General features: G+C 43.6%; 1 protein-coding gene across 5 annotated transcripts in view; it reads left to right on the forward strand.

Annotated features, from left to right (window-relative positions):
• The window catches only part of GRK3 (G protein-coupled receptor kinase 3), a 151,049-nt gene that overhangs the window by 94,872 nt on the left and 32,837 nt on the right, over window positions 1-23,340 (forward strand). For all 5 annotated transcript variants that reach the window (XM_083470938.1, XM_083470940.1, XM_083470939.1 and 2 more), the window contains 5 exons: window positions 2,895-2,956; window positions 4,425-4,476; window positions 6,041-6,132; window positions 6,966-7,065; window positions 17,756-17,834. In XM_083470938.1, the coding sequence (XP_083327064.1) occupies window positions 2,895-2,956; window positions 4,425-4,476; window positions 6,041-6,132; window positions 6,966-7,065; window positions 17,756-17,834 (385 nt within the window). The remainder of the gene's footprint in view (window positions 1-2,894; window positions 2,957-4,424; window positions 4,477-6,040; window positions 6,133-6,965; window positions 7,066-17,755; window positions 17,835-23,340) is intronic.

The following is a 23,340-nucleotide window of genomic DNA, read 5'->3' on the forward strand; positions in this document are numbered from 1 at the left end:
TACAAGAAAGAAGATTCTACCTAAACATTAGGAAGAACTTCCTGACAGTAAGAGCTGTTTGACAGTGGAATTTGCTGCCCAGGAGTGTGGTGGAGTCTCCTTCTTTGGAGGTCTTTAAGCAGAGGCTTGACAACCATATGTCAGGAGTGCTCTGATGGTGTTTCCTGCTTGGTAGGGGGTTGGACTCGATGGCCCTTGTGGTCTCTTCCAACTCTATGATTCTATGGTAGAAAGCCAGCTTGATCCTTGTGTATAATTTCATTAAGTACTCTTTGTAATCTATTAGCCAGTATGTCAGTAAATATTTTGTAATCGTTATTTAATAATGATATAGGTTATAATTTTTGGTTGACGTTGGAACCGTTCCTTGTTTGGGTATCAAAGTGATGAAGGCTTCTTCCCATGATTTTGATATTTCCCCTTTTTAAAAAATTCCATTCATGACTGCTTTCATTGGTTCTGACAGTATGTCTTCTAATTTCTTATAATATGCTTCAGATAAACCGTCTGTGCCTGGAGATTTCCCTGTCTTTGCTTTTGAAATTGATTGTTGCACCTCTATCATAGTTGTTGGCAGATTTAATTGATTGATTTTGTTCACTTGTTATAATTCTGTGCCAAATATTTTTTCATCTCTTCTCTTCTGCTTGATATAACTTCCAATAATATTTCTTTGGGTTCTTCTGATATCTTCCCTTCTTGTATTAATTTCTCTATTATTCTCTCTTTTTGTATTTTCTTTATTTGCCATGCAAGCAGTCTACCTGGCTTCTTAGCAAATTAACAAAAAAAGTCTTAATATTTTTATCTTTTGTTCTATTTCATAATTCAAAATCATGGAGAGCTGCATCTGTAATATCTTAATATTTTGTTTTGCTATTTCCTTCTTTGGATTTTTAACCTATTCATTTTCATTTTCTCTTACCTCCTTCAAGAGTTTCTCCATTTTCTGTTATCTCTCTCTTTGGATTATATTTTGTTGGATGAAGAAGCCTTGATTTACTGCCTCGCTTGCATCCCATCCCATATTTATATCAGTTCCCTGATTTAGATTGTTCTCAAAATATTCTTTTAGGGTCACCCTTGCCTTTCCCACTATTTTCTCATCATTTAGTAAATTTTCATTGATTCTCCGTCTTCTTATTTTTCTTCCTTTTATTTTAACGTAATTGGATTATGATCTGATATTGTTTTTGAATGAATTTCCACTTTCCTAATCTTTAATAATAGATCTTTTGATACCCAAATGCCATCGATTCTCCTCAATAATTGGACATTAAGGCTGACAGTCCAGATTTGTTCCTTCCTGATGGCATGCATTTGACCTCGACCTGTTGTTGTGGGACATGAGGCAGGGTCTTGAAGGCTGGATTGCGGACATTTGTTAGGTTTTTTCAGCTGTAGGGATCTTGGTGGCGAGACCGCAATTTCACGGTTTTAGGCCTTGGGTAGAATCCTTTAGTCCATCAACAGAATGGGAAGGTAGCGTAACACACCCCTCATGCAATGGTGTTAACAGGGCCCCTTAAGAGGGGTTTGTAAGGTGAGTCACTGACCATCAGCGCTTGGTGTATGATCAAACTCCCAGAACAGAAAGGGGAACAAGCTGCGTAAATGCACATTTTGCAGTGTCCCCCTAAATTCCTGTCTGTCCCTGCTTTGCCTCAGACCCCAACTGGGGGCTGAGAGGGATACATGCCCAATGCCTAAGCCAAGGTTTTCCTACATCTGAAATTAATAAAGTTGTGGCCTATTTTAATCCCATACCTATGCTGTACTGTGTCTTATTTATCTGGGCCTGGCACCTGGGGAGGAGGGTGTGCACACAAAAACTTATGTGGAAGGGTTGAGAAGCTGGGTTTTCTAACCTGGGAAAGAGGAGACTGAGGGGAGATCTAATGGCCATCTTCATGTATCTTAAGGGTTGTCACATGGAAGAGGGAGCAAGCTTGTTTTCTCCTGCTCTAGAGGGTAGGACTCAAACCAGTGGCTTCTAGTTACAAGACAGGAGATTTCAACTAAACATTCAGAAAAACTTTCTGACAGTAAGAGCTCTTTGGCAGGAACTGTCGCCCTTGGCAAGTTGTAGACTTTCCTTCCTTGGAGCTTTTAAGCGGAGGTGGACTGGCCATCTGTCCTGGATGCTGTAGTTGAGATTTGTGCATTGCAGGGGTTAGACTAGATGACCCTCAGGGTCCCTTCCAGCTCTACAATTCTGTGATCAAGTATTGCCACTTTGTTCAAAGCAAGGAATGTGGTGACATTTTCCTTATGTCAAGTTGAAATGTGCTGTTACCCAATATGCCTCCTAACTACTGACCCTACAGGAAATTGCTTCTTGAAAACAATCTGCAGCTTATCACAAGATGAATGGTATTTTGGGGCTTCCTCTTCTGAAGCAATGTGAGGGCATCTTTAAGGGACCATCTTCTCTATGATCACGGCTGTACTTTAATACTCTCATTAGAAGCTTCTGTCCAGTGGCCCAAATGTTATCCGATTCCCTGCAAGGGGTTGAGCTCCCTCTGTTGTCTCTGACAGGCAAAGACTGTTGCTGGGATCCACAGGAGCAGGGATCACTCTTGCGCTGGAGTCCTGCTGGGCACCTGGTTGGGCACTGTGAGGACAGGCTGGACTAGAGGGGCCCCCATTGGCCTCACCTGGCAGCTGGCCTCTTACATCCTTAGGAAGGTTTTTGCTTTAGGGACTTTATTTGCAGACGATGCCTTCTGCTGAATTTTGTTACCACCTTTTTCTTGTTTCTGCTGCTTAGTTTATTGAAGCTTTTTCACTCCTGTTAGGGATTTTTAAATGTTTCATTAGGCACTTTGCAAGTATTATTTCAAGTAAAGGCCACTGCCTCAAATACATTAAATGTTTGTTTCCCCCTCTAGCCCTACATAGAAGAAATTTGTGACAGCCTCAGAGGAAAAACCTTCCAAATGTTTCTAGAAAGGTATGAATCTGATTGCATGTTTGTCACATGGCCAGTTGCTGAAGGATTGGCATTGGGATGGCTAGTAGGAAGGAGCAGACACAAGCCATTTTGCAAACTGCATCCAGGTGCATTGAATGTGCTAGAATGGTAATGAGTCTGTGCCTTTAAGAGTCTGTGCCTTGTACATGGACCTGCCCACTCTTCTAGTCTAAGCAGAAGGCAGTTATCTTCCTTCCATCCAGCTTCAAAGTTTACTCTCCTGATGTTTCCTCTGATCATGGAAGGTGTTCTTCACTCTGCTGTGCTTGGCAATTAGATACGCTTTGCAGGAGCTGAGCTGGATTTTCACTCAGCAAGCATTTTATAATGTGGCTCAGCTCTTCTGCAAGATTTACAGCTGATTTTATCTACTTGGTTAATTAAGTTGCTTTATTTTCATTTTCTATTTTTATTAGTAAATAAAAAGAGCTGCACATCTTGCAGAAGAGCTTAGCCGCATTACAAAATGCTTTGCAGTACAGCAAACCCAGCTCAGCCCCTGCAAAACAACTGCCATAAGAAGTAGAATGAAAATGTTCTCATTGGAGTTTTACTGTTTTTAATAAACAGGAAAGCAGAAGGGACATGCCTAGTTAGGGAAAGCTTTTGTGAGCAAATGGCTTGGCAGAGCTATCTAAGAAAGAGTTCCAATAGGCAGGATTGCCAGCTGAGACAATTTTGTTGAACCTGAGCTGTGTTGATAGATTCCAGTGATGGCCAAACTTGGCCCTCCAGCTGTTTTGGGACTACAACTCCCATCATCCCTAGCTAACAGGACCAGTGGTCAGGGATAATGGGAATTGTAGTCCCAAAACAGCTGGAGGGCCAAGTTTGGCCATCACTGGATTAGACCTAAGGTCTTGCAAAATGAGCTTCTGAGTACTGGCCCTTGGTGTGCTGGAAGGTAGATGCTAAAAGATCCTTTCCTATGTTCTTAATTCTGTTTGCTTTCACAAAAGGACTTGCACCTCAGAGATTTTACTCCCAAATGTAGCAGATGAAATCACTAAATTATATATGAGAACAAAGATCATTATACAATGTGATCTTTCAGGGGTCTACTTTGGAAATAAACAGTCATTTAACTTTTAGAAAAAAACAAAATTCCCTGGCAGCATATGATAATGACACCTATGTGATTCCTTAATTATTTTATAGAGCTCTAAAATGCAGAGATTAATTACTTTTCCCAGGATATGATTGGAGATTTTTTAAATAAAAAAAATTACGATTGAGTCTTACAGAAATAAGAAATATGGAGGCATTTTTACTGGAATGCTGTCAGAAGCATCGTAAACCATGTATTGCTATAGAACTGTCTTTAATTAACATCTGCTCACTGAAGGTTTGCTCTTCAACAGAGCTTTAAAAATTTTAAATATAGTTTTTACTTTTCATAAATTATCACGTGCACAGTTTTCATCATTTCTTTTCTTCTCTTTTGCAGTGATAAGTTTACTAGATTTTGTCAGTGGAAAAATGTAGAGCTAAACATTCATGTAAGTAATTGCAGGTGTGTGTGTGTGTGCATTTCTAAAAATAGGGGCAGGGATGAGGTGGATCTGGACCACTGCCTAGTTTCTGGGGGACCTCCAAGCAATTGGTGAAATTCTTTCAGAGAACACTGGGCTTATATGTATTTTGATATGAGCAAGACAAAGGCACTTGTCTTGAGCAGGAACACATTTTTGTTTTATGTTTACAGTATGTTAATAGATAACAGCCCCGTGATGAAACACATACACCTATAGTGACTGAGTGGGGGATATAGACAATTGAGTAGAGGAAGGCATTGCAATGTCAACTTTTTTCTCAAAAGGAAGGAAGCCTAATTTATTTCAAGAGACTTACCGTATTTTTTGCACCATAACACTCAATTTTTTCCTCCTAAAAAGTAAGGGGAAATGTCTGTGCGTGTTATGGAGGGAATGCCCACGGGTGGCATGCATACGGATTTTCCTCCTCTAAAAACTACGTGCGTGTTATGGTCGGGTGCGTGTTATAGAGCGAAAAATACGGTACTTTTGAGTGCCCCCATGAATAAGCAGACTATCTTTCTCCACCCAGCTTCAGTCTAGCAGCAACAACAATCTTCCCCTGTGCCCGCCCCGCCCCGCCCCCCACCTCTGGGAAGCCCCACTCCCAAATCCCAGATAGGGATGGTCAGCATCCCAGATAGGGATGGTCTGCTGTTTACTTAACAACACTGAGATTGGGTGTTCTTAGCAAAAGCAGCTTTTCTGTTTTTGCTTTTAGAACATTGCCTTCACAGTTTGCTTTCTAACTTTGATTGATTGAATTTATGTTCCACCCTTCGTCCCAAAAAGGCCACCTGTATTTCTTTATAGATGAGTCTGGGGGTCCTGCTGGCGCAAGGCCCAGTACAAAGGTTGGCATTCTGGGTTCTGCATGATGTGGTTTCTCCATGGTGAAGAAAGGCACTTGGCACATGCTCAGAGGCAGCCTGTTGCTTCAAGTGCGCAATGAAAGCATTATGAGATTTTGAGACTATCCTTGACAGTTTGATTTAAGCTCTGCTTTGGACTTATTTCATAGAATCAGAATCGTAGAGTTGGAAGGGACCCTGAGGATCATCCAGTCCAACCCCCTTCAATGCAGGAATAGGCAGCTATCCCACACGAGGATCAAACCTTAGTGCTATTAGCACCAAGCTCTAATTAGCTGACTTTGTCTCAAAGTTTCATTTGGAGCACTTATTCTGCAGGCCCCTAGTTTAAATGAACATTCCTCAGTAGTGCTCTCACATTTGCCCTGAAACCCACAAAATCTCTTCTGCCTTCAATTCCTTATAATTTGGGCATTGTCTCCTTTCATGTGTCCCCCTATTGATTCCCTGATCTCCAGAGTGCACCACTGCTTTGCAAGGAATAGGATTCCATTTCATCCTTAAATTGCACCAAATCCCTGAAAAGCAAAAGGAGGCAGCCAGTTCGTTGTGACACATTAGCCTGAGTTGTTTTTGGAGGCAGGTGGGTGCTTGCAAGGAGGCATGTGTGCTGGTCAGCACAAGCAAATGTTCATTTCCACCTCTTCCATCCCCAGCTGACCATGAATGACTTCAGTGTCCACCGGATCATCGGGCGAGGGGGCTTCGGAGAAGTTTATGGCTGCCGGAAAGCAGACACAGGGAAGATGTAAGTAGCTTTGTTTGTATTTGTAATGCATCCATATAAAATCCCCAAGTAACAGAACAATCAACGTGAGGGGCATTGCAGTGCTGTGTGTTTAATTGCTGTGGTTCTCCACTTTGGCTGGGAAGTGGGATGCCCTTTCCACCTGAAAAAGCCAGCAGCAAGGTGTGTCTGAGGAGTGGGGAGTGATGACCCATTGAAGCTTCATTGGCCCCCAGTGGGCTTATTGCATTTTAACTGAGGTACAGTTAACATGCTTTTATCCACTGCTTTATTCATCTAAAGAATTTCCTTCTAAATTGTGCCAGTGAATGCTGTTTTCACCCTTAACCCAGGGTATGGGGGCAGCATATCTATATGTGAATGTCCAGTTTTGTCTGAGCAGGTACCCCCACCCCAAACTGTCCTTGCTGCTTAGGCAGTCTGGATTTTGCTATGGGCTCTGGTCCCTTTCCAAAGGGGCTGGGTCACCTCTTGCAAAATGCATTTCCGTTTTCCGTTTTCCACCATTGTTGGGCGATAACAATGGCCTCTTGAGAAAGCATCTCTTAGGTGATGAGAATTACACCAGATTGGGGAAGGCTACTGTAGAGTGACTTATAAACCAAAACTCACAAGCAATAGAGGTGGGATAACTGAACCAGAGGAATTGTAACTCAGTGGAGCAGCATCTCTTCTTGAGGGACCAGAAAGGTGGACCTTGCCTATGGCAGCATTCCCTGAACCTCTCCTGAACTCCCAGTTTACCTACTTTTCTGCCTTCAAACTACCAGTTGAAAGTGATGAAAATTGAATGCTCTGTTAAAGCCCCTTTCTCAACAAGTTACAATTTTCAGGTATGCAATGAAATGCTTGGATAAGAAGAGGATCAAGATGAAGCAAGGGGAGACTTTAGCCTTGAATGAAAGGATCATGCTGTCGCTCGTCAGTACAGGCGTAAGTATGTTCTGACTCTTTGCTCATTCTCTTAACGTTAATAATAATAATAACAATATTGGGAAATTCCACCACAGGGCAGACTGGGTGTTGCATGCTTTTAATTTTTACATTTGTATTTGTTGCTTTAACAGTGGCATTTTGGTTTTACTGTAACTCACTCTAAACCCAATGAAGTTTAGGATATAAATTCAACCAGTGGATTCCCGGAGGTATTCTGCAGCCATATAAACAAATGCTCCCTTGTGTTGTGAGTTGTCACTGCCAAAATAGGGGTCAACCTTCAGCTGAAAGATACCAGCAGGTGCTTTCCAGAGGCCCTTGAAATTGGGTTGGTGACTAAATGGATGAACAGAACAAGACATGAAAGTATGAGGAAGTCCTTGTCATATTAAGCCAAAGTCAGTCTGGCTACAATAGTCTGTTGTGTGGCCACATTTGAATCGTGGTGTACAGCAGTCTTCCCCAACCTGAAGCCCCAGATACTAGTGGGCTCCAACTCTCAATGCCAGGGCCGGCCTGCCCATGCGGTGGGCCAAAGCAGCTGCCTTGGGTGGCAGAACATCAGGAGTGGCACCTTCCACCAAGAGCTGTGTGAGCACTCATTTCCCCTATGAGATCTCACCAGAATTGGCCATCATTGCTTTGCAGTCACTGCCATATCACCCAGGTAAAGGAGGGATTGGCAGGGCAGCCCCTTCCCATTTTGCCTCAGGCGGTGAAACAGGATGTGCTCTCCTGCCCACTGCCCTTGACCTCTGGCTTTTGGGACTGATGGGAATTGGAGTTCAACAGCATCTGGAGGGCATGAACTGCCCTGGAGGGCGGTATAATAATAATAATAATAATAATAATTAATAATAATGTGCCTGATGCTCAGCTTTGGCCAGCCTGTCTCAAGCAAGGATATTATAGAGCTGGAAGAAGTACAGAAAATGGCAACCGAAATGGTTGTTGGAGCAGGAACACCTTCCTGATGCAAAAAAGCTAAAGCACTTAAGGAAAAAGGTTCCTGAGGAAGGTCATTAAGGAGGTTTGTGAAAGTAGGCATGGGGTAAAGAAAGTGGAAAGCTTTTCTCTGTCCCCCAAGAGGTCATCCAAAAAGTAGTTTGGTGGGAGATTCAGGAGGAAATGAAGAAAGGTACTCAGACAGCACCTAATAAATTTGTGGAATTGATTGTCATGAGTTGTGGTGATGGCCACCAGCGTACATCAGAGTCCTGCAGCTGGATCAGACCAAAGGCCCATCTAGGCCTATCTTCCCAGGAGTCACCCACATGCCTCCAAGAAGTGTGCAGGCAAGACATAACTGCAACAGCACCCCCCTTATTTGTTCTCCCCAGCACTTGGGACCCAGAGACTTCCCACCTGGAACTGGAGCTTCCCACCCATACTGGAGGTAAGATGCTGCCACCAGGCAGCCTTATCCTCCTCTGTGGATTTGCCTTGCACCCCTTTCAAAACTATCTAAGTTGGTGGCTTTGGGGAAGGGCTGCACATAGCGCAGTGGCAGAGGGAATCTGATTTGGATGCAAATCCCAGCCCCTTGAATTTCCAGAGCTGAGGTAGTGCTGGGAATGATTCCTACCTGAAATCCTGGCCAATCATCGTTAACAGTACTGAGCTCAGTGGACCAATCATTTGACTTGGTATAAGGCAAATTCCAGCACAGCCAGCACCACACTATGTAGTAACTTAGATGACTTTAGGCCAAGCTATGAAATGTTGTCCATATGGAACCTCCCTACCCAGAGGCAGTGTGTTTCTGCATACCAGTGGCCAGGGAGTTGCTTTCTGACCTTGCTTGTGGGCTTCGTGGAGGCATCTGAAATACCTGGAGGACTATCACATGGAAGACGGAGCAGGCTTGTTTTCTGCTGCTCCAGGAGGTAGGACTTGAACCAATGGATTCAAATTAGAAGAGAGGAGATTCCGACCGAACATTAGGAAGAACGTTCTGATGGTAAGAGCCGTTTTGACAGTGGAACCGATTCTCTCTCTTTTTTTTAAAAAAAAATAATATTTATTGAGTTTCCAAAAATTTAAATTTAAACACTACAAACAAAAAAGAAAAAAGAAAAAACAAACGAAAAACAACACAATGCAATACAAAAACACTACCAAACTAACACATAAGACAAATAAAACAAAACAAAGACCATTTAAAACATATTAAACAATTTCAATGTCATATCTTTCGTTCGCTTATTTCCACGACTTCCTCACACCTCCCTTTTTGTATTCCACATCAATTAATTATTTCAGCAATTCCTTTCCATCTTCCCCTGTTTTCTATCCTATCTTAACACATTCTAACCTTATTTTGTTCCCTTTAATACTCTATTGATCTATTTATACTTAATTCCTTATAACATTTCTGCTAAAGCCATATAACTTCATTCCAACTGTGTTCTAACATTCATTAATTTTGCAATATTTCTATAAATAGTCTTTAAACTTCCAGTCTTAGCCAGTGTGGTGTAGTGGTTAAGAGCGGTAGATTCGTAATCTGGGGAACCGGGTTCGCGTCTCCGCTCCTCCACATGCAGCTGCTGGGTGACCTTGGGCTAGTCACATTTCTCAGAAGTCTCTCAGCCCCACTCACCCCACAGAGTGTTTGTTGTGGGGGAGGAAGGGAAAGGAGACTGTTAGCCGCTTTGAGACTCCTTAAAGGGAGTGAAAGGCGGGATATCAAATCCAAACTCTTCTCTTCTTCTTCTTCCACCAGCTCTTCTCCCTGGTCTCGGATTCTGCCGATTCTCTCAGCCAGCAAAAAGCAGATGATTCACAACAAAACTTAGGGGTCTGGCAGGGCAAGTCCACCTCCTTCTTTAGCATCCGTTAATATCTTAAATTTTACTCGGGGCTTCCTGCCCTGCCAAACAAATCTAGAGACGTCCCTCTGCCACCTCCTGAAACAATCCCTCCCATCCAAAGCTTGCAATGTTTGAAACAAAAGCAACATCCCCAACATCACAGCAACCCTCATCTCCACCACAACAACTCGGCCCAACAATAACTTCCAATTTAACCCTATTTCCAAATCCCCCTTCTCTTCAAGCCAACGTCCTTCACAGTTGCCCTTGAATAAATTCACATTTTCCTTAGGTAGGGCTCTGATCCTCAATTTCATCTGTTTTTTTTTAAGTTCAGTCATAACCAGTGTCCGCTTGAATTCATAAAGTTGTCCTTGTATGGATGGGACTCTCTCTCTCTCCAGTTGAAATACTTTAACTTCAGCAGCAAGGGTTTTCTCCTTAACTTCATCCGCAGTTTGCCGTATCAGGATAGATTCCTGTATCAATTTCTGGGTGGTTTCTATATTGGTATTCACCTTTTGTCCCAGGTTATTTAAACTTTCTACCATTAAGTCAGTTTTAATATTTGCAGCATCCATTTTCATATTTATCACATCCATTTTCTTGTGAAGTTGTTCCAGCGAGTCATTTGTTTTCACTAATACAACCGCTAAGGCCTCTTCTGGCGACATTCCGTCTTTCCCATCTGCCATAACACTCGCTATCTATTGATTCAAGGTCAATCTCACAGTCTCACAGGTTTTATCTTACCGCTGGAAATTTCCCAGCCCAGGTCTTATATAGCTGCCAGTTTCAAGAACTTCCACTAGAGGGAAACAGTTTCTATTTGTATTGATACATAATATCCTCTTATAGGCACAGTTCAAACGACCTAAAACTAATTTCAATTTTCAGTTACTTTCACTGCTGGAGACAGTAGAAACAATGTATCTTCTCTTTCTTATGCTAGCTGTCAATGAATGATCCAAACGCTGTCAATAAACATCCCACCAAATGTCGGACCTACTAGCAGCCCGTTCCCAGGGTCCGAGCGGCGGTATTTTGCCTCTCTTGGTCTCTTCCACAGGCAAACTCAGTCCACAACTCCGCCCCCCTTCTCCTGCCTCCAAGGGGGGGGGATTATATTCTTTACTTATGGAAATTAAGTCTTTTACAAAAGGCTTTCCAAGACTTCAGCTTGCAGCCTCAATTGCTTCAGTCTATTTACAAAAGGGGAAGGCGGACTTCCTGTATTGAACCTTCCCCGTTTCGATGCCAAATTAGACATTTTAAAAATCCAATTTTCCTGATTAAGCTCTACTCACGGGTAGTTACTTTAGAGTCAAATTGTCCACAGGAAAAAGTCAGCGCTCTCCGACAACAGCTATGCGGCTTCGCTCCGTGGAAGAAGCAGATGATTTGAAGCACCGCGCCGCTCACCCCACGTCACTCCGGATCCCCAAAACCGGGTTTCCCCGCGAGTGGGGGAGGCGCAAAAGGTGCCCGCCGAATCCCACGCTCACAGGCTTCTCCCGCCTGTGATTTTTAACGGGTCTCCGCCTTCGCTGTGGCAGCCAGACCCAGATTTCCACGGAGCTGATTCCTCCCGATCAGAGGAATCCAGCCATTGCCGGAGGCGCCTCCCCAGTAGTCCCCTACAGTGGAACCGATTCTCTTGGAAGTTGGTGGACTCTCCTTCTTTGGAGATTTTTAAACAAAGGTTGGATGTCCTCCTGTAAGATTCTTTAGCTGTGATTTCTGCATTGCATGGAGTTAGTCTCGATGACCCTTGCTGTCCCTTCCAACTTTGAAGTTTTATGACATTATGATCTGGTTGCTTTGATCCAGCAGGACTCTTCTTCAACCCCTCAGTGCTATAATAAAGGACTTTATACACTGAATGACTCTACAGCCATGATATGCAACAGCGGATAGAGATCTTTCCATTTATCTTCAGGATCCAGTTGGCTTACCAGCATTTGGAGAGGCGAATTTCTTGTTTTACATCAGCTCCGTCCTTTCCTGTGGTTGTGACCCAGTGTTAAAAAGATACACATGTCAAGTGCACACACAGCACACAACTCCAAATTCTCCTTTCTGGGCTGATTAGGAAACACACATCAAAGTGGCAGCATCTTCAGAGAAAAATAACCTTGTTACGTCAAGCCAAAAGTAGCTCTGATTGCCATAGTTACTGGGGATGCTGGCAGAGAAGTTGATTATTATTTTTTTGTTCTCAGTGACTGTTCCAAATGAATTCACGATTTCCTGATCTATAAAAATGCTGGAAAATGAAACTAGGATAGTGAATAAGAACGTAAGAAGAGCCCTGTAGTTGGATCAGGCCAAATCTAGTCAAGCATCCTGGGTTTTTTTTTAAAGTCAATCCTTTATTAGGCATAGCAAACCACACATTATCAAACAAACACCGTATACAAATTGTGCAAAATACGAGATCCCGCATCCTGTTCTTGCAGAGGCCAGCCAGATACTTCTTCTGGGAAGCCTGCAAGTGGGACACAAGTGCAGCAGCAGCAGCCTCCCCACTGGTGGTTCTTTGCAACTGGTATACAGAGAGAGGCATGCTGGCTCTGACAGTGGATGAAGAATGCCATCATGTGGGGGTTGAATATGGCAAAGCAAATAGCATCCCAAGGGAAGGAGTGGACCTTACTGGGATCCCCAGGGCCTGGTTTCCTCCATATGGCCTAAGGACTGAAATGGCCCGACTGTCCTTTGAGCTTTTGCAGGCAAAAAAGAAAAGGAAAAAAGAGCACTTCAGCCAGAGGTGTGTGCGCCCTGTAGCAAGGCTCTAAGTGTCCATGTGGTGAGAGTCCATCATTTGCTTTGTCACCCTCAAGAACTATGAGGGCAGCTTCCTGGTGGCAAGAGGCAGCCTTTGACCATTTTATGTGAGAGCACACTCTTGTATGGTTGCCAAAGCTGCTTTGCCACTGCTTGATAGAATGTACCGTATTTTTGCTCCATAAGACGCACCTGACCATAAGACGCACCTAGTTTTTAGAGGAGGAAAACAATAAAAAAAACTATTCTGAACAAAACAGTGGATGTATGATTTTTGTGGTTCATGCTGTGGCCACAGACATGTGATATGACGGTGAGTTTGGGGTAGCCCAATGCAAAAATCCTGAGAATCCATGGGGATCCATGCTTTGTAACCACGTTTTTGCGCCATTGTAGCCCCACGAAACAGTGGGTGCATGGTTTTTTTGGTGCAGGTTGTAGCCATGGACATGCTTTGTGATCTGATGGTGAATTTGGGGTGACCCAATGTAAAATTTCTGAGGATCCATGCGGACCCGTGCTTTGTAACCACATTTTTGCACCATTGCAGCTCCAGGAAACAGTGGATGCATGATTTTGGGGTGACCCAGTGTAAAAATCTTGTGGATCCATGGGCTTTTACCTCCACTAGCGTCCCTTATCTCTCTCCTGCTTCCTTTCCCTCTTGTTTGTCTTAGTGTCTTTTTCTTAGCTGGAGCAGTTTTTTGCTCCTCCTTTTCTTCTAATTTCTCTCCTCATTTATTTAGTCTTCCTGTCTCCTCTCCTTGCAAGATTGCTGTCTTTACCTCCCCCCTCCCAGGCAGCCTCCTTTCTTGCTAGCGTCCCTTATCTTGCTTCCAATCGCTTGATCGCTTGCAATCAGCGGCTTTGTTTCAACACCCACTTCCTTCTTTCAAAAAAAAAAAAAAAAAAAAAGCATGATCTGCTTTTTGCCCCTGGGCAATTCGGCTCCAGGGACCACACATCCGCTCCATAAGATACACAGACATTTCCCCTTACTTTTTAGGAAGAAAAAAGTGCGTCTTATGGAGCGAAAAATACGGTATATAATGATTTTGTATGTATGTGTTCATTATGTGTGTATGTATGTATGTATGTATGTATGTATGTATGTATTGCATTTCTATCCCAGCTTTTCCTCAAAGGAGCTTCAAGCTGGTATACATGGTTCCCCCCCACTCCTTTCATCCCAAGCACGCTGTAAGGTTGATAGCCATGTTGGTCTGACGCAGTCAAAATAAATAAATAAAAATTCCAGTAGCACTTTAGAGACCAAGTTTGTTCTTGGTATAAGCTTTTGTGTGCATGCACACTTCTTCAGATACACTGAAACAGAAGTCACTAGACCCTTATATATAGTGGGAGGGTGGGGTGGGGGTTTTCTCAGAAGGGTCGTAGGAGATGGGTGATTGACTCAATGGGTATGATAAACCTGTTGACGACTGTTAATGACTGCAATTAGTGCTACAGGAAAAAGCAAGGGGTAGTATGCAGATGAAACAAAAAATAGCTTTACCATATGTCATGAGACAAGAATCCAATATCTCTATTCAGACCAGGTCTCCCCATAGTTTTCAGTTAATTAATAAGTTGTAATTAAGCAACTTCTCTTTCAAGTCTATTTCTGAAATTCACTTTTTGTGTGTTGTACAAAATGTTCATGTTTTATTTGATTCCCCTCACCCCACCTTACTATGGTGTAACATGTTTATGTCTGTGTTTTTAAGTGCAAGTTGTTGGGAAACTAATAAATTAAAGAAACAATAATGATATTGACCTTGGCTGGGGTGTCTTCCTTTGCAATGCTTTAGAGCCGGTCTGTGCCCTCCAGATGCTCTGACTGGCTCCTGGGGTCATGCCATGTATTGTTTAGTGGCTCAGCTCCTTTGCCAGGCCTGCCAGCCTTTGTTCAGCTCCTCTGTCCATGCAGTGGGGCTTATCTGAGCAAGCCGAGAAATAAGTCCAGGACCCACCAGGCTCCTCTGTGCCTCACAATGCTGGTGAAGGGGGGGGGGAGCCCAACATCTGGGTCTCAGTTGCCAAATATATCACTCCTTGGAAAGGAAACTACGTTGTCAGCTGCAGCAAATCAGAGAAGGAGAGGTTGGTAATGGGGTGATTTGACCAAAGGAGGAAAGAAAGAGAAAAATTATTGAATGGTGGAGAGAAGTCTTTGTGTGCACAGATGAAGCACTACCCGCCCCCCAGCCCAGCAAAGAGGTCCCAGAGAAGGCCTGCTGAGCGAAACAAATGAGGTTCGTGGGCAGATGGGCCTACTGTCACTTTGGTACCCTAATTCATAGCACGTTATTTATCTAGGCCGGAAACTTAGGAAGCTGCCTGATACTGCCAGGCCATTGACCCATTCAGCTCAGTGTTTGCCACTCTGGCAGCAGCGTTCCAGGTCTCTCTCAGCCCTATCTGGAGATTCCAGGGAAAGGTTCAGAAAGGGGCAACAGGAATCATCAAGGGGATGGAGCATCTCCACTGTGTGCAAAAGTTGCAGCATTTGGGACTTTTTAGTTTAGAGAAGAGCTGAGTAAGAAGAGACAGTGGATACAGAAAAGTTTTTCTCCTTCTCTTATAACACTAGAACTCAGGGACATCCAATGAAGCAGATTATTGGAAGATTCAGGGCAGCTCTGAAAAAGTACTCACTCCCACAGGAGGCAGAGGTGGCCACCAACTTGGATGGCTTTGAAAGAGCATTAGATACATTCATGGAGGAGGAGGAGGCTATCAATGGCTAGTAGCCATGGTGGCCATGCTGGGCCTCCACTGGCTGAAGCAGTAATGCTTCTGATATCAAATGATGGGAACCACAGGAGGGGAGGGTGCCCTTGTGTTTGGGTCCTGCTTGCGGGCTTCCTATTAGGGCATCTGATCGGCCACTATGAGATCAAGATGCTGGCCTACATGGGCCATTGGACCGATCCAACAGCCAGGCTCTGCTGATGTTCTCTGCCACTGAGTCCTTCCTGTAAGGGATCCATTGAGTTTCAGGAGAGTTATGATCTTATATAGGAGTACACAAGCCCCTTCAGAGAAACTTGCTCTGAGAAGACCTGCTACCTACATTTGTATTGGGAAGTTGAGGGAATGTGTGGAGACTTTTACTTTATGCTTTATTTATATTTCTGTCCCCTCTTATCCCTAGGCACCAGGGTGGGCATCTCTATTTCGCTTCACATAATTTTATCCTCACAATGATCCTGTGAAGGAGGCTGAATGTATAATTGATTGATGAGACTCACTGCCAAAAGATGTCATGATGGCTGCCAGCTTAGAGGAATTTTAAAATGGGGAGGGGATTGTTAGACCAATTCATGGTGGAAAAGTCTAATAACAGTGATGACTAAGTGGAACCTCTAGCTATCTCTGAACACCAGTTGCTGGTTAGTTACTGTGTGAAACAGTAGACTAAGGTGTGTGTTATGATGCAAACCTGCAGTTGAGATTCCTGCATTGCAGGGGGTTGGTCTAGATGACCGTCAGGTCCCTTCCAACTCTACAATTCTGTGATTCTACGAATCCATAAGCCAGGCGTTCTGAGGTGGACTGTACATCTGAAAACTAAATGGACAGTGGGTCATGGGTCTGAGCCAAGCTTCTCATATTCCACTGCTGGTCTTGTCGTTCCATGTGGAAAAACAAAGACTGAGAGTTTATTGAGAGCCAGCTAATAATTCAAAAAATCTTGTGAACTTGGATTTCCTTGCTGGGACATAGTTGTCCAGAAGCTGCCCAGGAGCCTTGCAAGAGCCACCAAGCCCCGCTACCTGCCCCCTCTCAAATGCTTTTGCCTGGTTGTCCTCCCTCAGTGCAGGCATCTGTGTCTCCTATGGCATCTTTTACCAGCCTGGTACCCACCAGTTGATTTTGGATTCCAGTTCCCAGCAAGCATCCCCAGCAGCCAGCATGGCCAACGACCAGGGATTATAGAAGCTGGAGGGCACCAGGTTGGAGAAGACTGACCTGTCATCAGGCCAGATCGATGTGCACCCTCGACCACGGTGTCTTGGGCGTCTCCCAGGTGTGTCCCTTAGCTGCCGGTGGCGCAGGCCTCGATTCTTGGCACGCTTGACAGGCGGAAACCCAGGCAGTAATGGCATTGTCCATGTTAGGGCGCCAGACGTAACACCGAGCCAACGCCTTCATTTTGACGATTCCTGGGTGGCCAGCATGCAGAGCCTCCAGGACACGTTGACGGAGTCTTTGGGGAATCACGACGCGGTCTCCCCACAGCAGACAGCCACGATGAGCAGGCATCTACTGGGAGTCAGCAGCTGGTTCCCATGAGGCTGCAACCTGGCCTGCCTAGAGGTGATGGTCAAAGTATGGCTTGCCTGTAAAGGGTGGGGTCTCAGCCCTTTGGCCTCCACCTCCTTTTCAAAGCAGTTTTGCGGCAAACTTGGGGGCACATGTAGGATGATCAGGGGGCTGGGACTAGGACTGGAGGATGTCAGTTGGTGGCAGGTCCCAGGTCTGGCCAGCTCTTCTTCCCCCTTGAACTTAGGGGAAAGTTGGCCTGGAGAAGAGAAGACTGGGAGGTCTTCATCTTCAAATATCTAAAGGGTTGTCATATGGAAGATGGAGCAAGCTTGTTTTCTGCTGCTCCAGAGGGCAGGAAGCAAACCAAGGGATTCAAATGACAAGAAAGAAGATTCCAACTGAACTTCAGGAATAACTTACTGTGGGTAACAGCCATTTGACAGTGGAACAGACTGAGAAGGTGGTGGACTCCCTTTCCGTAGAGGTTTTTAAACAGGTTGGATGGCCACCTGTCCTAGATGCTTTAGCTGTGGTTCCTGTAATGCAGGAGTTTGGACTAGATGACCCTCAGGGTCTCTCCCAACTCTACAGTTCTATGGTTCTGTGAACTAAGGATGCTTCTAGGCAAGAATCAGGACAAGGCAGCACAGCATCCAACTCTTTCAGAGGCTGTTTGGTCTTGCAAAGGTTTGCTGCTTCTCAGTACCAAAAGCAAACCATAAACTTGTACCTTGTGCCTACCTGCTGGATCCAGGAGGGGCCAGGAAGGCAGTATCTTGCTTGACAGAAACCCTTTGCTTTCTCTCCCGCCCCAGGACTGCCCTTTCATTGTGTGCATGACTTACGCCTTCCACACCCCTGACAAGCTGTGCTTCATTCTGGACCTGATGAACGGTAAGGAAGATCAAGTGGGAGATCTTGGGGTGGGAATATGCACAGATTGCTATGCCAAGTTCTGAGCTTTGCAAATGGAGGCCAGTCCCTCCATTTGCAAATGGAGGACAGTCATGGGCTTTCACCTCCCCGCTCTGCTTGCCAATGTTAGAAACAGGGTCAGATCCAGCAAGGCCATTGCAGTGTTCTTTTTTAAAACAAAATTATTAACAAATTCAACATAACAAATCAACAACACAAATAATCTTCATTGTTTTCCCCCCTCCCATTTTTCTGCCTCCCACCTCCTCATCTCATATTGTTCTCTGCATATTATAAAATTCTATACATCCTTATATTATCTACTCTCCATATTAACCCAATAAATTTGTGTATATTTATTCAAAACCTGCCAAGGAGTCCAGTTCATTTTGTTGTCTTTTTAAATAGACTGTAAAAGGTTCCCATTCTTCTTTAAAGTCATAGTTGTCTTTATCTCGCAATTTACATGCCTGGAGTGCCTGGAGGTGGTTGGAGGATGGATGGCGGCTAACAGATTGAGGTTGAATCCTGACAAGACAGAAGTACTGTTTTGGGGGGACAGGGAGCGGGTTGGTGTGGGGGATTCCCTGGTCTTGAATGGGGTAACTGTGCCCCTGAAGGACCAGGTGCGCAGCCTGGGAGTCATTTTGGACTCACAGCTGTCCATGGAGGCGCAGGTTAACTCTGTGTCCAGGGCAGCTGTCTACCAGCTCCACCTGGTACGCAGGCTGGGACCCTACCTGCCCGCGAACTGTCTCGCCAGAGTGGTGCATGCTCTAGTTATCTCACTCTTGGACTACTGCAACGCGCTCTACGTGGGGCTACCTTTGAAGGTGACCCGGAAACTGCAATTAATCCAGAATGCGGCAGCTAGACTGGTGACTGGGAGTGGCTGCCGGGACCACATAACACCGGTTCTGAGAGATCTGCATTGGCTCCCAGTGCGTTTCCGAGCACGATTCAAAGTGTTGGTGCTGACCTTTAAAGCCCTAAACGGCCTCGGTCCTGAAGGAGCGTCTCCACCCCCATCGTTCAGCCCGGACACTGAGATCCAGTGCCGAGGGCCTTCTGGCGGTTCCCTCATTGCGAGAAGTGAGGCTACAGGGAACCAGACAGAGGGCCTTCTCGGTAGTGGCGCCCGCCCTGTGGAACGCCCTCCCATCAGATGTCAAAGAGATAAATAATTACCTGACATTCAGAAGACATCTTAAGGCAGCCCTGTTCAGGGAAGTTTTTAATATGTAACGCTGTACTGTTTTTAACACTGATTGGGAGCTGCCCAGAGTGGCTGGGGAAACTCAGCCAGATGGGCGGGGTATAAATATTACATTATTATTATTATTATTATTATTATTATTATTATTATTATTATTATTATTATTACATGTCAGTTTCGCCAGTTCTGCATAGTTCATTAATTTCTCTTGCCACTGTTCTTTTGTTGGGGTTTCCTCATTCGTCCATCCTTGTGCTCTCAAGACTCTTGCCACTGTCATTGCATACATAAAAAAAATTCTTTATTTTTCTTGCCAGGTCTTGTCCAACAAACCCTAACAAAAATGCTTCTGGTTTTTTTAAAAAATGTCATTTTAAACATTTTCTTCAACTCGTTGTATATCATTCCCCCCCCCAAATTAATTTCTCTGCATTCCCACCACATATGGTAAAAGGTACCTTCTTTTCCTTTACATTTCCAACATATATTTGACCCAGTTTTATACATTTTTGCTATCTGTACTGGTGTGATACATCATGTACATAATTTTCATATAATTTTCTTTCAAAAGAGAACAGTCTGTAAATTGAAAATCTGTTTTCCACAATTTTTCCCAGTCTTCAAATTGTATATTATGCCCTATATCTTGTGCCCATCTTCATCTTTTGTTTCCCATTCTAGCAGAATACTATATGCATCCTTCAGCAACTTCATTTTCCCTTCTATGACTTCCTTTTGAAATCTAGAAGTAGTATAACTAAATCCTTTCTTGTTATCTTCTTTATACATCTTATGTAATTGCCTATAGTGTAGCCAACTCTGAAAATGATCTTTTATTTCCTCATACTCTTTTAGTTTCCATTTTCCTTCTTGTTCTTGAGCAGCAAAGCTTCAATTCGTGAGAGCCACCAAGGTGTCTTTTGTTCTATTAAATCTTTATATCTCTCCCACACCCTCATTAATGATTTCCTAATTATATGATTATAGAATCCTTTATGTACTTTTCCTTTCCCATACCATAAGTATGCATGCCATCCAAAACTGTTATCGTGACCTTCTAAGTCCAATGCTTCTTCCTTTTCCAGTTTTATCCAGTTCCTAATCCATACCAAAACTGCCTCTTTCTTTTTATATCTGTAAGTATCTTATGCTTTATCCTTGCCCCCCCCCCCCGATAAACTTGGAAATTTCCTTCTGTCATCTTTTGAGGCAGTCATCTTTCACCATTACTGGGACTGTCTGGAAAAGAAAGAGCATTTTTGGCAAAACATTCATTTTTACCGCTGCAATTTTTCCTAGTAGGGTTCATTCTACTCCTTATTTCTTTTTATCTCAAGCCGCACTTTTTCATAGTTGTCTTTATAGATATTTATATTTGTTGATGTTAACCATATCCCTAGATATGGACTTCTATCTCAATACTTTGCTCCAGCTCTTCTTCTTTCAAATTCTTAACTAATGGCTTAGTTTTATTTCTATTTAATTTAAATCCTTCCACTTCCCCAAATTTATGAATCTTTTCTATAACTCTGAGTAGAGAGTTTTTTGGATCTTCCACTGTAATCACTAAATCATCATATGTTTTTAATTTAAACCCTGTTTTTATCCCAGTGATCTTCTTATGTTTCTGGTAAGTACTTCCAGGACCAGAATGAACAAAAGCGGTGATAGTCGACAACCTTGTCTAGTTCCTTTTTGTATCTTACAGTCTTCTGTTATCACCTGATTTACAATTAATTTGGCTTTTTGTTCTGAATATATTGCTTGCATTCCTTTAAAAAATTTGGATCCACAATTAATTTATTCAAGTAATTTTATCATAAAATTCCAAGATACGTTGTCAAAAGCTTTTTCAGCATCCATAAACATCACTGCTGCTTTCTTTTCATTTTTAACCTATAGGTATTCAATTACATTCAGAATATTTCTTATATTCTCGTTCATTTGTCTACCTAGAAGGAATCATGCCTGATCTTGATGTATATCAAGCGGGTCTTCAGCACAGTTTGGGGATTGTCCTTCAGAGCATCCCAAGGATGGGCAGGTTGCTCCCTTTGGGTTCTCCACCAACACAGAATCATTGCTTGAAATTTTTAGATTTCTCGGACTTCCGGGTTGACGCAATCTGGAAATGGCGGATTCCCTCCGAGCTCCGGAGGGAATCGGCTCCACTGAGGATGGGTCTTTGCCGCGCCGGCGACGCGGGGACCCTTAAAAACCGCAGGCGCGGAAGCCTGCGGACTGAAGACTCGGCGGGTGCCTTAAGCGCCCCCCCTGATTCGCAAAGAGCCTTTTTAAAGGCTGCGGAGGGGATACGGGGGTGGCGTGGCACTGAGAGTCGATCGCTACCTCGGTGGAGCGAAGCCGCGAGCCATGACCGGAGAGCGCTGACTTCCTTCCTTGAAAATTTGGACTGAAAGAATCACCCGTGAGTAAGACGGATTGGGACTTTATAAAAATTTTACCTTCAATTGGAGACGACCGGGGGGTGTGCTAAAAGGAAGTCCGCACCCCCCCCCTTGCAGACCATCTAAGCAACGACACAAGAGATAAGCTGGAGAGCCTACCCTTGGCGGGGTGAGTTAAAAAGGACACTAACTTTCAAGATTTTACTAAAGGAAATTTTGTGCAGGAGAGTGGAGTTTTGGAAACCTTCCTTTTGTTTTAAACAACCCCCCCTCCCGGGCTCGGGAACGTCCTGCCTCTGTGCCTGCGTTAGAGCTGCGGAGTTTGACAGCTGTCAGAGCTGCCAAACGGGCGGTTTAAAGTGAGAAATTGCCATTTAAGATTCCTATGGACCAAGACGAGTTATAATTGAGCTGAAACTGTTGGAAACAAAGTAATAATAATCAGTTAAAGGATTGTTGGTGAAAAGGCAAATAAGTAACAAGATTCCCCCTAGGGGGAACTCTGTGAAACTACAATGGATACAATGGCTGTGGAAGGAAAGTTACTAGTGGAAATCGAAAGGATGTTTCAATTGGTGGGAATCTTACAGGAGCAGAGCTTGGCCATGAACAAACAACTTGAGACTATGACCTTGGGAACAGGCAACTCTGCTCTTTGTATTGAGGACCTTAATGAGAAAGAATCCACAGCTGATTGGGAAACAATATCTACAGAGCTGGAAGAGACTAAACAACAAGAAAAAGAAGAAGTAATCCTGGGAAGCAACAACCAAAAGTTGACATTTGTGGAATACAAGCAAGGAGACGCTGGGAACATATACACCACAAGTCTGCGAGAGATACAGAAGAAGAAGGAGGAGGCCCCAAGACAAAATGGAGTACAGGAATTTAAAATAAAGAAATATGATTGGGGCCTCCGTTTGGACTTAGACTTGGAAGAGATAGACTTTGTGGAAATACTTCAGCAGCTACCTTTGAATCTTCTTGTCGGAAGAGGACATACTTTGATGGTGAAAGAACTTTTCCCAGATCTGACGACTGCTATAAAGGACTACCAACAGGACAGGCGGAGAGGAACGGAAATAGATTTGAAAGCCTCGGACGTGAGGAACCCAGGCTGAGAACTTCGAATTTGGATTTTTATTGGGAAGGGACAAAAACCGGGGATGGGAGGGAGGGAAGAAGAGACTCTTAAAAACTCTCAAGACTTTTAGGTTTGGTTAAGATGACTCTTAATTAAGATAAAATGAAAATCGATGGAAGAGAACTTAAGTCCAACTTATGAAAATTAATCTTTATTATAAAAAAGGAGATAAGATGAATAAGATTGTTAAGAGGAGAAATATCAACTTGCTGACATAATCTTGAAACTGGGATGCATGAGGGGGGATGGGGGGAAGTCAGGGAACAAGGTTATGAAATGGGGATTTGCTGATTTTATACATGTTTTTGTCTTTTGTTTTTTCTTTGTGTATGTTTTGTCTTTATAAAAGCAGAAAACCAAATAAAAATTTTATAAAAAAAAAAAAATGAAATTTTTAGATTTCTCTCCTCAATCATGCATTCTCTTAAGTGGCTTTTGCTAGGATGAATTTCTCTTTCTTGGGAGGCTGGTGTGGTCCCTTCCCTCTGTTGTGTTCCATTTTTAAATTGTTTTGTGAACCACTTTGATGACCTTTGGAATGCCAAGAGGAATATACCATATTTTTGGCTCCATAAGACACACTTTTTTCTTCCTAAAAAATAAGGGGAAATGTCTGTGCGTTTTATGGAGCAAATTTGTGGTCCCTGGAGCTGAATTGCCCAGGGGCAAAAAGCAGATCATGCTCTTTTTTTTGAAAGAGGGAAGTGGGTGTTGAAA

The sequence above is a fragment of the Podarcis liolepis genome, assembly GCF_965112155.1.
Source record: "Podarcis liolepis genome assembly, chromosome: 13".
Taxonomy (NCBI): domain Eukaryota; kingdom Metazoa; phylum Chordata; class Lepidosauria; order Squamata; family Lacertidae; genus Podarcis; species Podarcis liolepis.